Genomic DNA, 16,327 nt, shown 5'->3' on the forward strand with positions numbered 1-16,327 from the left:
CACAATTCAATGTACACCTGAAAGTGTGTCCTGTGGTTTAGCTGCATGGGGTCTGACTTTAATTTAAAGAAGGAATTTATGCAAACACAATCCATATTATTAAAAGAGCGTAGATTAACTTGGAAGGAAGCACTTAATCCTGTGCATATTAAAACAGGAGGCCTGTAGAAGGGCTGCTTGTGGATGATTTGACTTAAACTATCTTAAACATTTTTATCACGATAAACAATTTAAGTGGTAGTTCTTCCTACCAAAAGTCCAATACAAATGTTTTGGGACTCTCCCAGCTCTGTGCAGTGCACTTGTGTGCTTCTTGGAGTACAGTGATAGACCTGAATTTAAATTATTTAGCTTTTTAACTTACTCCCTTTCACCTTCCCTCTGTGCCCCCTCCCACCCAGAGTAATTTCTCTAATGATTAAACTGTTTCCTTGCAAAGGAAGGTGGTGCCTGCATGGCAGTGACAGTGCCCTGTGGTGGTGCCTGTACACTCCTGAGCTCCTTCCAAACTAATTAATTGTGTAGATGGCATGAAGTCAGGAAGTAGTGTAAATTGGTTCCTGGTTAGTGTGCTATAGGAAGTACAGAATAGTAGCAAGCAATTAAATCATGTTATATATAACTGGTGTTAATAGTCACCTAAACAGTAAGGGTGTGTCTGCAGTGCAGAGATGCCTGAGCCAGCCTGGGTATTGTGTATAGACTATGTTACCACTTCAGCTTTCCTTGTGGGGCATTGCATCCATGGAATGGGTTTCTTCTCTGTAAATTATAGCCTCTGTGGCTTGTTCTGGTAAGAGTCTGGGAAGCACAGGAGTTGCTCACTGCCTGGAGGAAGCTCCCTGTGAAAAGCTTGAAAATACTAAAGCAACCTGAGCTTTCGTGTTCACCAGCCAGCTAGCCAGAGGTATTTTGGTTAGGGCTTCAGTTCCAGTTAAGTTTGTTTTTACTGACAGGTATGTTTTCAGCAGGTTTAGCTCCTGCTGCCTTTGTCCCCAACCCGTACATCATCAGTGCCGCTCCGCCGGGAACAGACCCGTACGCAGCCGGACTGGCGGCAGCTGCGACGTTAGGTGAGATGCTTCCAGTTGTCTGTGCATTTGTCACTGTTTCCTGTCCCAAAACTGCTCTTCAACCTGTGATTGTGGAAATTAAATATAAGTACGTTGTCGTTTCTGTGGAGTTGAAACAGGATTTGTCTTGGAAACCCTATTTTCTCTAGATTAAATGTGTTAATTCTTGTATAACACTTGGTAGGGGCACCCTGTCTGTTGAGGATAAACAAATGGAGCACATCTGAAACACTTGCAGACATAACTGTTTGGAGTTTTGATGCCCTTAAAAATAAAGTTCTTAATGGGTAGAAGGATGGAGGATGTGTTTCCCTGCCAGGAACATTATCTCATTGCTGCTTAGCTTGATTTATTACAGTGCACCTGGCAAATGAGATCTTTTCCCTTTTGCTAGGGTCTGTTAAGAATTTCTGCTTTGTTAGTTTCTTTAGGTAAAAACACCCCCTCTCTGCTGTGAAGCTTATCTTATGAATGTGCATTTTTCCAGATGACAAGCAGAGATGGTGGCTCTTGTCTTCATGTAGGATTTTTCTCCAAACATTCATGTGTTGGTTTCCAAATTCTTGCCAACTGTCCTCACCCAAAAATGTTGTATCTTAAGTTGACAGCTTATCAGGCAGCATAAAGAGCATGTTGTACATTGAACTTTTGCTGCATATGCCATAAAGTTCTTGCCTAAGCATTGAGGACAAAGGAAAAATGTACTTTCAGAAAAACACTCCTATACCCATACTTATCTCTCCATGAGCCACTGGGAGAGGAAAAACTACTCAGTTCAGAATAATGGTGATTTTTAGTGGAGCCTGCATTCTGTCGCCATGCTCCGCTTCCAGCTGGTATGGTCACTGCAAATCTCTTCTACTGTGGGACTGGTTGTCCCAAATCAAAACCATAAGAAGATGGTTGTACATGAAGGCAGAGCTCTGCCAAACAGCTCTGTGGTTTGGTACGTGACTTTTTGGTGTGTTGAACAGCTCTTGCATAACCCCTGCTTAGCTTTTAAGCTTTAAGGCCAGTATCAGGTCAAGCTCTGAAATGAGATTTCAGCAACTGTTACCCAGTTGGATGGTGTTTCTAGTGGATCATATGGAAGTATGTGAAGAATCAAGATTAAATGGGCTTTAGTCTTACTGCCTTTTGTGAGTTTTGTATGCTGATTGCATAGTAACAATGCAGGATGGAGTTTAGGTAGCAGCATGTTGTTGGCAAACAAGGGATGTTGTGATTAAATGGGAGAAAGCCAAGAGCTAGAGTACAAGGATATTCTAATAGCCCAGAAGTTGATAAACTATCATGTGATGATGAATGTGTGGCAGTGAATGAATGGCCTGAACTCTTGATGGCAGATATAAGTAGGAGGCTTCAGTCAGGACTTAGTGGGGAAGATTAGCAATTCCAGTTAGAGTCAGAAGTGCTGTTTTGTAAACTAATAGCACAAAAAGAGGATTCTGGTTGGCCTTTTTGCATTAACTCGCTGCTTCTACAGCTAGTTCTTATTCTTCAGTAACACTGAAGTTCAGTGGAGCAGGAGGTCAGGGGCTTGATTTCATAGGAAGATGGGCCTGCTGTCAGGTTTTCGGGAAGCAGCAAACATGTTTGCAACAACTTTTTTCTTTTTCCTTTTTCTCAGCAGTATTGAAGCTGCAGCTGCCAGAATATCTGATTGGAACCTTATAAATTTGAACTAGGAAATAACATACCCCAGGATACCTAAAGCATCTGGAACTTGGCATCAGGATCTCTGCTTTAAAAGTCTTTGAGTCTTGAAAGCAAAACAAAAGCATGTATAATGTGCTGCAATGTACTTAGTGTTACACCACTGAGAAATACCAGTTACTTCATCTGTCTCACTGGGCTTTGGACACTAACAGTTAGAAATGGCAAAATTACAAACTTCACTCCTTGTTGATGTTTGTTTTAGGAAAAGCACCTTTTCTGTCTAGAGTTGAGTAGTTTTGAAAGCTTTGTCTCTGTAGTGACTACAGCACTGAAGGGACATGGGGCAATTAAGATGTTTAGAGTACTGTATAAAGTCAGAAGACCTCCCTGATGTGTAGGGGAATATTAGATTGGGAGGATATGCAGATATGCAGAAGTTTGAGATGGAAGAAATGAGTTTAGAGCTGTTGGTAGTTTGTTGTTCAGTTACTGTTAAGGAGGAGGGGAAAGTTGTGTGTGTTTTATGACAGAGATAATTCTGTCAGTTAGTATTCTGCCATTGCAGCAGTATTTTCATGAGTGTAAGACTGCCAGCCCTGTGATAGTACTCTTTTCTACCCAGCGATAGTAGCATTTTACAGAACAAATTTGAATGCAGAGGGAAGGGCTTCCTACAAAAAACATGCGAGTTTAAGCAATGAGGAAGAATCTGCTGTCTTTAAAAAGTGTTGTGGAATTGCCTTCTCTGATTTGAGAAAGATGTTACTCAAAAGAAAGAAATCTTGCCTTTTGTAGGACAAGTTGGGAAGTGTTGGTGCCCTCTGAGGTGGTGGTTTACAGGTAGAAAAGTGTTTCTATTCTTTGTAGAGAAGTGAACGCTGGAACAGTCGGCATAGAGGAAAAGCACAGTGCTCCTAGACTGAAGGTAGAGTGGGCTTGGATGTGTCTGCATGGTGCTTCTCAGGCTTGGGTTTCTTAGAAGCCTCTTTCACTTGGTGATGCCCTGTGTCCTGTGCAAAGCTGGCTCAGAGCTGGCAGTAGGTATGGGTACCTGCCCACATCACCCATTACTGGGCTTTGGGAGCACGTGCAGGGCTCTGCCCCTGCTGCTGGGGCAGGGGGCTCCTCTCGGCAGGGTTGGCACGGGGCTGCACTGGAGCCGTTGGTTCAGCTCTTTCTCACCCCCATCCCTAACACAACAGCACTCCATGGGTGTCTGCGGGTGCTGCACTGGGGGGTGTGATCACCTCCCGTGTCCCAAGCAATTGATGAAGTTGCTGTTTGCAGCCTTGTGTTTTCAGCCATGAGGTTTGAGGCAGGTTAACCTGGTGGTCACAGAATCACAGAATTCCCTTGGTTGTAAAAGACCTTCATCAAGTCCAACTGTCAACCTAACACTGACAAGTCCTTAACTAAACCACATCCCTTAGTACCATGTCTGTACAACTCTTAAATACCTCCACAGGGGTGGTGACTCCACCACTGCCCTGGGCAGCCTGTTCCAGTGCCTGATAACCCTTTCAGTGAAGAAATCCTTCCTAACATCCAATCTAACCCCCCTTGGCAAGGGAGGGTGACTGTCCCTACTGAGATCAGGTATGGCTGCTCTTTACAGAGATTGAGTGTGGAGGCAAAACTTACGAACACACTTGCACATCTTGCTCATGTGTCTTGAAAAGAATATTTGTGGGTGTCTGTGGCCAATGTGTGAGACATAATAGTGGGAATATTTGATTTCAAGGACACTGGGATGGCATTTATTTTCTTGTGTGTGTATGTTTAATAAGTGTAAAAGCAGGTGCAGTATCTCCTGAAGAAACACTCACCATGTCTTTGTAAGTCTGGCAGTGATGACACACTTGCCCTCACTGAGAACACTGTTCAATAATGAGCCTCACCATGTGCTCAAGTGAGCTGAGCCAGACTTGCACCTCTTTTAAGCCCAGCTGTCTGCAAACTTCAAAGACTTTGTCTCTCTTCTTCTTTTAAGCACTTTAGGCTTTGCAGATCTGATGAGCAACCTCTAACTAGGAAAAAAACCCCTCATCTAGACTATGCTTGTTTGATCATTAGAACTGAGATTAAAATAAAGCAGAGAGATGCCTGCATTTTGCCCAGATAAAGGGTATTGCAGCAACTTCCCAGGAGCCTGAAGGCAAACAGACTAATTACTTGCATAAAATGGAGCAGTTGCAGCTATTTTCCTGTTGTGCAGCAGCACCCTCGCTGTTGGGCATCTGGGCTGCATTGGCTACATATAAAGAGTTATAATGCACCAATTAGTGATGTGTTTAGTAACTTCTTAGGTCAGGACAGGCAGTACCATTGTGGCCCTGATTAATTTTCTGCAGGTTTTTTAATTTTAGCTATGACTGCACATGAGTTTCCAGGTTGGAAGGTAAGAAACAAGCGGTTGATGCTCTTAAGAGAAATTCCAGTTCTGGAGCCTCCAACACAAGAAGGACTTGGAGCTCCTGGAGAGAGTCCAGGGAGGCCATGACAATGAACCAAGAGCTGGAACAGCTCTACTCTGGAGACAGGCTGAGAGATTTGGGGGGGTTCAGCCTGGAGAAGAGAAGGCTCCAGGGAGACCTTAGAGGTCCTTCCAGTGCCTGAAGGGGCTCCAGAAAAGCTGGGGAGGGACTTGGGACCAGGGCAGGGAGGGAGCGGACAAGGGGGGATGGATTAAAACTGGCAGAGGGAGATGGGGGTTGGACATGAGAAGGAAATTGTTGGGTGTGAGGGTGGTGAGAGCCTGGCCCAGGTTGCCCAGGGAAGCTGTGGCTGCCCCATCCCTGGCAGTGTTGAAGGGCAGGTTGGATGGGGCTTGGAGCAACCTGGTCTTGTGGGAGGTGTCCCTGCTCATGGCAGAGGGTTGGATCTAGATGATCTTTAAGGTCCCTTCCAACCCAAACCAGTCTGGGTTTCTGTGAAATCAGAGTCAGACCAGTCACCTTCTCTGCCTCATGAGACACAGTGAATCCCGCTAGGGCTGGATTTCCTGGCAGAGCTTTGCTGTGAGGTACAAATCCAACTGTTGAACGTGGATTGCTGGAGAGCCTGGCATTGGACAGCAGACTGCTTGGAACATCTCCCTGCTGTACACAGAGCTGGGCAGGTGTGTTAATAACACAACAAAATCCTATATTTGGGGAAAATACAGTGGTTAAACAAAATAATAAAGGAGAGTAACTGTTACATCTCAGGAATATGAATTTATTCTTTGACATTAAATATGTAATTAATATCTTGAAGTGTTGCTGAATCTCAGAGTCTACTGCATGGGTTGGTGGAGCAGTAGGTCATCCAGGCTCAGATCCAGCCTGTTGCACAGGGAATTGCTTTTGAATTCATTTGAAACAAACACATGTTACTATATAACAAACAAAACCAAACGAAACAAGTCCTTGCTGGTTTGTACCCCTTTGTCATACCCAAGCTTACATTCATTTTGCAGCTCCCTTTTTCCTGTCATCCCTCATTTTCGGGGGAATAATTTTTAAGTCTCTTGGGGACTAATAGTCTTTATCTGCATTACACTTGCTCTCCCTGCAGTGCCTTAATACAAGACATATCTAACAGCAATGCTGAAATGACTGTTAGAAATTAAATGCTAATTATCTCTCTTAAGGTAGAAGTTATTTTTAGTCCAAATAAGAACAAGTGTGTGGTTCAAATTCACTATAGACAAGTTTATTCTGCAGTGTCAAACAGGACTGTGGCAATCTGTCTTCAAAAGGCCATGAGTTGCTCCTCCTGTAGGGAGGAGCCTGTGGGATAGGTGATGAATTTGAAAAGCAATTACTTTTCTGCTGACCTTTCCAAAAGATGTAGGACAGGCATATTAAAAAAATATTGTTGAATTCACATACCTGTGATTTGGTGGTGGGGACTCCATTGTTCAGAGCCCTCACTGCTTCCTCAGCATTAAGCACACTAGAATTATTTCAGGATATATCACTGGATTAAGTGTGTGGTGTCCTGAGACGTGATAAAACACAATGAATCCTGAAAAGTTAGGCTTTTTCTGGTGCTCTCCAAGATTATTTATTTTTAAAGCCTCTTAAGTTGGAGGAGGAGTGAATGTGAAAAGATGCAGGATCATACAGCTGCTTTTATGGTGGTTTGTAAGTGCAAATTAAGACTGAGTGGCTAGAAAAATAACATTTTAAACACTTGAGAATTGATGCTATCCAGATGCAAAGAGGTTTTTTAATTTATTAGGGAGCTAAATGATAGATGTTTTTGAGTTGTGAATGTCAGCTGAGATTAGAAGAGATTTGTATATCTCTGCTTAAACATGTTTTCTCGGTTTTTTTGGTCAGAGGCACAAGTTTTGGTCCTTCACTATAAAATTAGGGCACAACAAGAAAAATGTGGCATTTCAATAGGAACACTGGTAGCAGAATTTCACCTCCTCCAATAGGGTAAAAGCAAGTAAAGCTGAAATTTCAGGTCTGACTTCTAAGCTTTAAAAAAATGAGTAGTACAAATGCCAGAATCCCTCCATATTTGCAAAAGTTTTAAAGCAGATCACCTGGAAATAGGACTTGGTAAACCAAATGTGATGAGCACTTGTTTCTGGTGACTGTTTGCTGTGGATTGCTTGTTCCACTGCAGAAGCTGACTTGATTCCCTTTGCATTCCAGGCCCAGCAGTGGTTCCTCACCAGTACTATGGAGTTACACCCTGGGGAGTTTACCCTGCCAGTCTCTTCCAGCAGCAAGCTGCCGCGGCCGCCGCCGCCACCAACTCAGCAAATCAGCAAACCACGCAGCAAACCCAGCAGGGCCAGCAGCAGGTAAGGGGGATCCTTTGCACATCACCTTGCTTACAGGGAACTCAGCAGCTTTGGAGAAACCTGATTATTTTTCAGTGATCACTCCCAAGTTGACAGTGAGAAGAGCCTTTGTTCCCTCTTAAAAAGACAATGGTAGATTCCTAGAATCATAGGGGTTGGAAGGGACCTCTGAAGATCATTAAGTCTAACTCCCCTGCTGCAGCAGGAGCACCCAGGGTAGATCACAGAGGAATGTGTCCAGATGTGTCTTGAATGCCTCCAGAGAAGGAGACTCCACAACCTCTCTGGGCAGCCTGTCCAAGGGCTCTGTCACCCTCACAGTGAAGAAATTTCTCTTCATGTTGAGGTGGAACTTCCTGTGTTGTCACTTGGTGCTGTTTCCCCTCGTCCTATCACAGGCACCACTGAAAAGAGATTGGCCCCTTCTTGACCCCCACCCTTCAGATATTTGTAGACTGAATTAAGGTCCCCTCTTAGTCTTCTCAAGACTAAACCACCCCAGGCCTCTCAGCCTTTCCTCATGTGATAGATGTTCCAGTCCCTTAATCATCCTCGTAGCCTTCATTGGATGCTTGCCAGCGTATCGCATCCCTATGTTTTGTGATGTCTTTTCTGCATCATACACATGGAGGATGATACAAGTACATTTGTGGTGGTCAATTATTGTGTGGTAATGGTTTGGAAAACAATCTAACCAACTGGTGAACACCAGTAGCAAACACATATTGGCATGTGAGTGGAAATCATCATCTTGCAACCTCTTTTCATGCCCATCACTGTAACTTGAAGGCCATGGAGACAGTGAAGATGTGTGTCCAATATTGATTGTCAATACATGTGTTCTGGTTCTCATTCCCCTTGGACACATGGTGGGATATGCTCCACCTTCCACCTCTCAGACCCCAGCAGGGCCTGTAGGATGGGTGGCAGGAACCAGGCTGGGGGTCTGGCAGGCTCAGCACAACCCCAGTCAGTTTGCTGTTTGGTCAAGCACTGGTCCTCACCTGATAATTGGCTTTCTACAGTTTCATCTGCCTCTTTCCCACGGTACTTCCTGCTTGGAAACAAAATGGGTCCATTATCCTTCTGAACAGGGAGGCAGCTCCTTCTCATGGTAACACGAAGCCATCCTGGTCCTCATGTGTTAGTGAGAGCAGTTATCAAGGAGAGCAGTTGGCAGCTGAATTTACTTCTGCTTTGAAAACTGAAGCAAAATCCCAAGTTTGGTAGTATTATAAAGCCTTTTCAGATAATAAAAGCAGTGATTTTTTTTCATGCCAATGATTCTGGACCAGCAATCAGGAGGAGAATACTTTGCTCCTGAGAAAGTTAATGATCCAGCCTCCCCATGTGGCAGGTCTCACAGGAGCATGTTGAGCAGACTTGCTTGTACCCCTGCACACAGGTAAATGGCATCAAGAGTGTGCTAAAGGTATCTCTGCCTTGGCATTCCAACTGGGAGCCTTTTCCTGTAAGGAAGGTGTGTGCTAAGAGAGCTTTTGCAAAGGCCTAAGCTGTGAAAATAAAAAAAATAGCATTCATCAGTAGGCTTTTATAATGTTTTTCATTACTTTTATAGCTTTGAAGCAGGCAGGAGTGGGGATGGTGGAGTGTTGTTTTCAGTGCAAGCCCTCCATCTGTGAGAGGATAGTGTGTATTTTTTGGATGAAATTTTTCCAAGTGCTGAGGCAAATGTTTTGGAAACCTAGGGCTGTGATTATGGAGTTGATTTGTGATGCTTACAACCTCTTAATAGCATATTTATAAAACCCACCAGCGCTTCCCTCCCTGCAGCCTGCCATCCATCCCATATGCCCTGCAGAGTCCCTCACACAGTGTGTGCTGCTCAAGCAGCTGCTGCTTCTGAGCCTCCCTAGGCTGAAAAGTTCAGGCTCTGGCAGTGACAGCAAAGTCTGGGATGCACATCTAAATCGGTTAAATTCAGGATCCTCGCGCAGTCTCTCAGTGCACCAAATCATTATTTCCTTTTGATAACTTTATGAGGTGACACAAACATGACTTTTTTTGCAGCAAGGTGTGCTGAGTACCAAAGGATGGCTTTTTTAATAAGCTGACCTCTCTGGTGGGTGCAGACTCTTGCATCACCACTTTTGCAAACAGAGCCTGTCACAGGTAATTACAGGAAAGGTCAGTTTGCTCTTCCCTTTGGAGAGCAACGTGTGCTTAAACCACAAGAACTACATGTAAGACAGTGTGTGATCTTTGGTCATTATTTCCAGTGAGTAAGTGCCATGTCACTGGGTTGCTGTTCTCTATGGGGGCTGGCTTAGAAAAACTCATGTCAACCTGTGTCATCAGCCCCCAGCTCCTAAGTCAGGCTTTTTAAGGTTTAAGCTCAAGTGGGCTTTTAGCAAGTTGTCACCTGAGATGGAGCAGATGGCTTGCAGACACTTCTAATGAAGGCTGAGTATTGAAGCTGTATCAAGAAATGAGAGTTCAGATGATGAAGCATTTAAAGATTGTACTCAGTAAGCCTGAGAGGGGATTTAATCTTCAAATTGGGTCTTTTGTATTTACCTGTGGTTGTAGTGTGAGGGTTGTGGCAGAGGCAGCTCTGCCTGGGGTGAAGAGATGGGGCTGTCACACACTAGTGATGCAAGAACTTCAACTAGATTACTGCTGATGCTGCTGCAAGTGTCTGGTGGTTGTGGTTTGCTCCTGGGTCCCAAAGTAAACAGATCCATGTTTCTCTGTCTTCTCCAGGTTCTCCGTGGAGGAGCCAGTCAGCGTCCTTTGACCCCAAATCAGAACCAGCAGGGACAGCAGACTGACCCACTGGTGGCTGCTGCAGCCGTCAATTCTGCCCTGGCCTTTGGACAAGGGCTGGCAGCAGGGATGCCAGGTAGGGGCTCCATGGGAGCTGCAACCTCTCCAGTGAGCTGCAAAAGTGGTACCTTGTGTCTCTCTGCCTGGGGTCAGTTTGGCAGTCAGCATGTTGTTTTTTTATTGTGTTGTGGTTTTCATCTGTGGATATACAAGATATTTTCAAGAGACTGTTAGATGTGAACCTACCTGCCTGTGCAGCATTGAAGTTAAATCAGGGTTTAGGTCCCTGTGCCACAGATGAAAACAAATGTTATCAACTGTATTGCTGTACAGGTGCATTAGTTGCTGTGTACTCAATAGAATTGATGGCTGCTATTGAAAATTGCTTTCAGATTTTTCTGTGGCTTTTGCTAGCTTATGTGATCTTTATTTTAAAACCTCAGTATCTTAGTCCCATCCATTAGCCTTGTTCCTCCATCCCTGACTTTTCCAGGGTAGGGACTTCCCTGTGTGATTTCTTCCAGGCAAATACTGGGGGCTTAAAAAAAGAAACGAGGTTGTGTTGTACAAATGATTTTGACATCCAGTTATACAGAATATTATTGTAATGGCAAAGGGTAAATATAAGTATTTTTTTCAATAATGTGTGAGTATGTCCTGCTGCTCAGGTGTAAGACAACAGGATGATTTTGATCTCGGGACTCTTCCCTTGAGGTGTAATATGGTTGGTACATGTTTATTCATTGTCATTTAAGAAGTTAAAAAGTGAACTTCAACGTGCATATTTCCACACAGTCCAGACTTCCTTAAGTCTGCATTATTGGGGGTTTGAGGGTTACATTTGCAAAGCAAATATTCATGGGGAACATTCTGTTTGTGACCCCAACATGAAGAATCACTTCCCTTTTTTCCTGCAAGTTTTACATTACTGTAGAATTACATAGTGAAGTACCTAAAGTCTGCTGCTTTGTGTATCACCAGCATGTTTAAGAGTTTTTATCTATATATTAATGCTGTATTATGTTTCAAAAATAATAAGTTCTGTGTCTTGTTTGCATGAATGTGCACACTGAGCAACTTCAGCATCCAGGGGTGGTAGAGTTGCAAGTGCAGTGTGTTCACACAGGCATAGATTCTTCAGGGTTGGAAGGGACTTCTGGAGATTGTCTAGTCCAGCCCCCTGCTAGAGCAGGATCACCTACAGCAGATCCCACAGGAACATATCCGGATGGGTTTGAATGTCTCCAGAGAAGGAGACTCCACAGCCTCTCTGGGCAGCTTGTTCCAGTGAATAATAGGAAAAATTCCTAGTGCTTGTACCTATAATGAAATGGAAATACTGGTTTTGTATTCTAAGACCTTTCTGGTTCTGTATAACTGATTTTACACTGAGGGCAATGCTAGTTTAGTAGGTTCAGGGAAAAAGAAGTCTTCTCTACCTGAAGGTCTTACTAGTGTAATTTCATACACTGTTAAAATGGATTTATTTTGGTTTTTTTTTTGCTTCAGGAAAAGCAGAGCTGTTGCGTTTTCCATTCAGATTTTTCTTTAAAAATCTCATTGCACCCAACTCATCTGAAGACGATTGCCCTGCTGTGTATTGCATTGCTTGTCACCTTACCTGTCCATGTGTCATTTGCCTCTTCAGGGTACCCAGTACTGGCTCCTGCTGCTTACTATGACCAAACGGGTGCTCTTGTGGTGAATGCAGGGGCCAGGAATGGCCTGGGGGCCCCTGTCCGCCTGGTGGCCCCTGCTCCGGTCATCATCAGCTCCTCTGCTGCTCAGGCAGGTGAGTCCCAGTTCTGTCCAGTGAAAATCTGCCCCATCCCCATTGGAGGATGGACCTGAAGTCCTCTGGGCTCTGCTGGCAATGATGACACACTTGCCCTCACTGAGATCCATTGTGGGGATTGTTGTTGAGAACATCCTCTACGCTCATACTGGGCTGAGCCTCCAGAACCACCTCAGAGAGTGACTGTCACATAAACTCTTATTACTTTGCAGACTTTCACAACAGTTACTTAAATTTGTCTGCTGGCATCTAGCTACCCATGTAAGAAAAGGTTTTTAGCCTGTGGAGAACTCCCAGACGATCACCTTGTGTAAAATGTTACGTGCCTGGCCTTTGCTATGAGTGGTTTTGGCTTTTATTGGGGTTCCTTGGGAGTTCAAGGCTTTAAAAGGATTTTTTTTCAGCCAGAATCTGTGTGTGTAAGCAGTCCTTGCCAGTGTTAGCAATTGATTATGAAACGGGCCTTTTAATTGTTTCTTTGTAACTCTTGTTTATTTTGCTATTTCTTTTACTTTGGAACTGGCTGCAAAACAAAAGTACTTGGGCTTGATGTTCTTAGCACCACAGGATTGAGTTTCATGCACTAAAGGACAATTTTGCTTCTTTCGAAACTTGTGTTTCTTAATTGGATGTTGCTAAGTGTGTGGCTGTATTGATTGGAGTCTTAGATCTTAGGAGAAAGGGAACGTTTTGGTGTGATTGATCTATGTGGCTCTAATAACCCGAGCAGCAGTAGCAATAACGAGGTGGCTTTGTGCAAGACTGGTGGAGCTCAGATAGAAGGGAGAGGGACTTCATGCAGTTTGGTGCAAAAGGGAGATTTGCATCTTGAGAGGAAAGGAGCAAAATCCATAGTAAATAAAAGGAACCTGCTACGTTCTAACTTCCATAACTGCTTTGAAAATGGATTTTTGAAGTCTCTGCTTCCAATTCCTTCCTCTCCAGCGGTTGCAGCGGCTGCAGCTTCGGCCAACGGAGCCGCGGGCGGCCTGGCAGGAACCACAAACGGACCATTTCGCCCTCTAGGAACTCAGCAGCCCCAACCCCAGCCCCAGCAGCAGCCCACCAACAACCTGGCATCCAGCTCGTTTTATGGCAACAACTCTCTCAGCAGCAATTCCCAGAGCAGCTCCCTCTTTTCTCAGGGCTCTGCCCAGCCTGCCAACACTTCCCTGGGATTCGGAAGCAGCAGCTCTCTTGGTGCCACACTGGGGTCTGCACTGGGAGGATTTGGGACAGCAGGTAAGAGGAGCAGCTGCTTCATGGGGAAAGAGGAGAGGAGCAGATGGCTCCAAATGCAGCCAGTCGGATTGTGAGCTGCTGGAGCTGGCTCTGGTGGCTGAGCTGCTGGGCCCTTCTCTTGTCCATATGAGGTTAAATGGGAATTTTTCTTTAGGGACTACTGTGGCTTTCAAAATCTGCATCGTTTTCTGGTGAAAATTCTTTTAGTAGATGATTTATTAGAAGTACCAAAGCAATAAACTTGTTTTATTACACAAATTACCACTCATTCCCCTTGTTGCAAGAGGTTTTTTAAACAGCTTTGGATTCCTTGCCTTTCCCTGCATGTGCTTGGTGGAGATACTGGACTAACAAGAATTGGCTCCAGAGTGGTATCCATCTGTGTGCTAACTTCTTGACCTCAGATTAATGCTTAAGTAACTTTTTGTGATTTTAAAAAACCTGATCTGAGGTGGTTTCTATTGTTGTTTTTTTCCTGGGAATTGTTTCTTAGTACACACAAAAGTCAGTTACTTGCTTACAAGAAATGTTACCTACCTGGTTTGTTTCCATTTGTTTTATAGGCAGTTGGAGACAAAGATAATTATTTGTCTTTTTCAGAATAAAACCAAACCAGAAAGATGTCTGTGGGTTGGGTTTTTTACCTTAGGCTTGTTTTTTTGAAGTAGAACAATTGTTTTAATTACTGCTGAAGTCTTAGATGTAGTAATTATGTCCTGAACTCTCCTGCTTTCATTGCTGTGAAGGGCAAGTTTAAACATGCCTTTTGAACCTGCTCCACCAGGAAAGACTGAGGGACATACTGTCACTGCATCAAATCAGAGTGTTAAATAAAAGTTATTATAAATATTTTTCCTAAACCCAGCCTGAGAATTTGAACCATCTTGGATTCAGTTAAACACACCATTCGTTTCTTTCACTTCAGTTTAAGTAATTGAATTCAATTACTAGTTTGCTCAGTGCCAAGATGCACAAATTTGTTTTCCCTCAATCAATGAATAAAACTGTGGGGCTGTTGCTTCTGGAACTTGTGTGCAGTCATGAAAAATGATTAGTTCATTACAGTTAACAATTTCACTATTTATTAAACAAGATTTTAATGCAAAATTGATTATTTTTTTTCCCCCCAAGCTGACAGTGCCTTTAAAGAGTTTGTATTTGACTATCAAGAAAACTCAAAAAGTTGGGTTTGTGTTAAATTGAATTCTGATTTCCATCTCAATAAAGCTTGGTGCAAACAGGAGCTGTTTTCTAATATAATGAAAAGTGAGCACAAGGATTTCAAGTGAATGTACATGAAGCTGCAAATGCCTCTAAGTAAACAAGAAGAGATAAAATCTCATGTTGGATTTGTTTTAGCTCTAGTGACCAAAGAAGAAATACGAGGCAATGCTTGTAGGGCCATCTAATATCTTCTGTTAAACTAAGTGATATGCTTAGGGGAACAGAGCTTTGAAATACACAAACCTTCTGAAAGTTTCAGAAGCAAAGTGCTCAGTGTTTCTGTCCAAAAGCCAACACATTCACTATCCTTTCCTTCTGTCACTTCTTTTAGGGTAAATTTTTAATCTTCTTGATCTTTCTGCTTGTAGATTTCTGGAGCTGTATTTCTCAATGGGTATATTTCCCTATGGGTATAAAAATTACAAAACTAGAAATGCAAAGACAGGATTCAAGCTAATTTTTTTTAGTCGGCGTTTTTTGCGTGATCATTCACAGCGTGGTTTAAATTAATGTATTTCATTTGGGCACATGCAGCACCCTTAGAAAAAAACAAACAACCTGATGCAGTGAAATTGCAGATAGGTGCTGTTATACTGGCTCTCCAGTTGTCTTGGCAGCTTGTTGGTTGACATCCCACAATTTTACTCTCTTCCTTTTTCAGTTGCTAACTCCAACACGGGCAGCGGCTCCCGCCGAGACTCCCTTACGGGGAGCAGTGACCTGTACAAGAGGACATCCAGCAGTTTGACACCTATAGGACACAGTTTTTATAATGGCCTTGGGTTTTCCTCCTCTCCTGGACCTGTGGGAATGCCTCTGCCCAGCCAAGGACCTGGCCACTCTCAGACTCCACCACCTTCCTTATCTTCACATGGATCATCCTCGAGTTTAAACCTGGGTAAGAGCCCCAGGGACACTGTCCCAGCACTGCAGGTGGCTGCTCTGCTCTCCCGTGGTGCAGGGAGGTGAACACCTCACTGCAGGGGGATGAGGTGCCTAGTGCCTCCTTCCTGCTGTGATTCCTGTGGCAGGGTCCTGCCTTCTGCAGAAGAAGTAGATGAAACACTGAAGCAGGAGTTGTAGCACCTGTGTTTCTCTCTGACAATGGTTCAGCTGTTAGGCAGGAAGGTTTTTGTGTTGCCTCCTTATTTCCTCATCTCTGAATTATGGGTAACATTTTCAAGTGTTTGAAAATCAAAACTGTTTTTCTCCATAACAGCACCAGTTGTTAGGGAGTAAAATAGTTATGTAGGGCTGATTCTGAAACATGTCACGTGTTTTAAAATACCCGTTAAGTTTCAGGTAATAAATTAATGAGCTTAGAATGTCATTTCTTTTAACCAAAGTATGCAACATCATCTGGAGCAGTGCTTAGTTCAGGATTTTGTGGGTTTGCTTTTGAAGATTTCCCATCAATGTGGCCTTATCAAAATCACATTAGTGCTTGGGAGAGGCTTTCTTAGTTTTGGTAAGTTACTTCGTGCAAGCTACATCTTCTGGAAGACCTTTTATTTGGCCCAGAGCTCTTATATACAATAAACCAAATCTTTAAAATAAATAAAGCAAATATTAAATAATAAAGCAATGCTCATCTGAACTTCCTGAAGTGTTTGTTTCCAGGCCTCATAAACAAATGAGATAGGTTGTTTGTTGCTTCTGCATCAGATCATTTAGTACCTGCTCAGAAAACCACTTTGTTCTGTCGTGTGTCTCCCTAGGTTCAACAAAACTTTTGGTTATCGGAAG

General features: G+C 43.5%; 1 protein-coding gene across 5 annotated transcripts in view; it reads left to right on the plus strand.

Moving 5' to 3' along the window:
- PUM1 (pumilio RNA-binding family member 1) overlaps positions 1-16,327 on the plus strand; it is a 78,186-nt gene that overhangs the window by 41,885 nt on the left and 19,974 nt on the right. For 3 of the 5 annotated variants that reach the window (XM_009995153.1, XM_009995154.1, XM_009995156.1), the window contains 6 exons: positions 972-1,073; positions 7,382-7,533; positions 10,258-10,396; positions 11,969-12,112; positions 13,061-13,357; positions 15,243-15,479. In XM_009995153.1, coding sequence (XP_009993455.1) covers positions 972-1,073; positions 7,382-7,533; positions 10,258-10,396; positions 11,969-12,112; positions 13,061-13,357; positions 15,243-15,479 — 1,071 coding nt within the window. Of the gene's footprint in view, positions 1-968; positions 1,074-7,381; positions 7,534-10,257; positions 10,397-11,968; positions 12,113-13,060; positions 13,358-15,242; positions 15,480-16,327 lie in introns of all 5 variants that reach the window. The other 2 variants (XM_009995155.1, XM_009995152.1) reach the window with 1 other exon arrangement.

The sequence above is a fragment of the Chaetura pelagica genome, unplaced genomic scaffold, assembly GCF_000747805.2.
Source record: "Chaetura pelagica isolate M959 unplaced genomic scaffold, ChaPel_1.0 scaffold273, whole genome shotgun sequence".
In the NCBI taxonomy this organism is placed as follows: Eukaryota; Metazoa; Chordata; class Aves; order Apodiformes; family Apodidae; genus Chaetura; species Chaetura pelagica.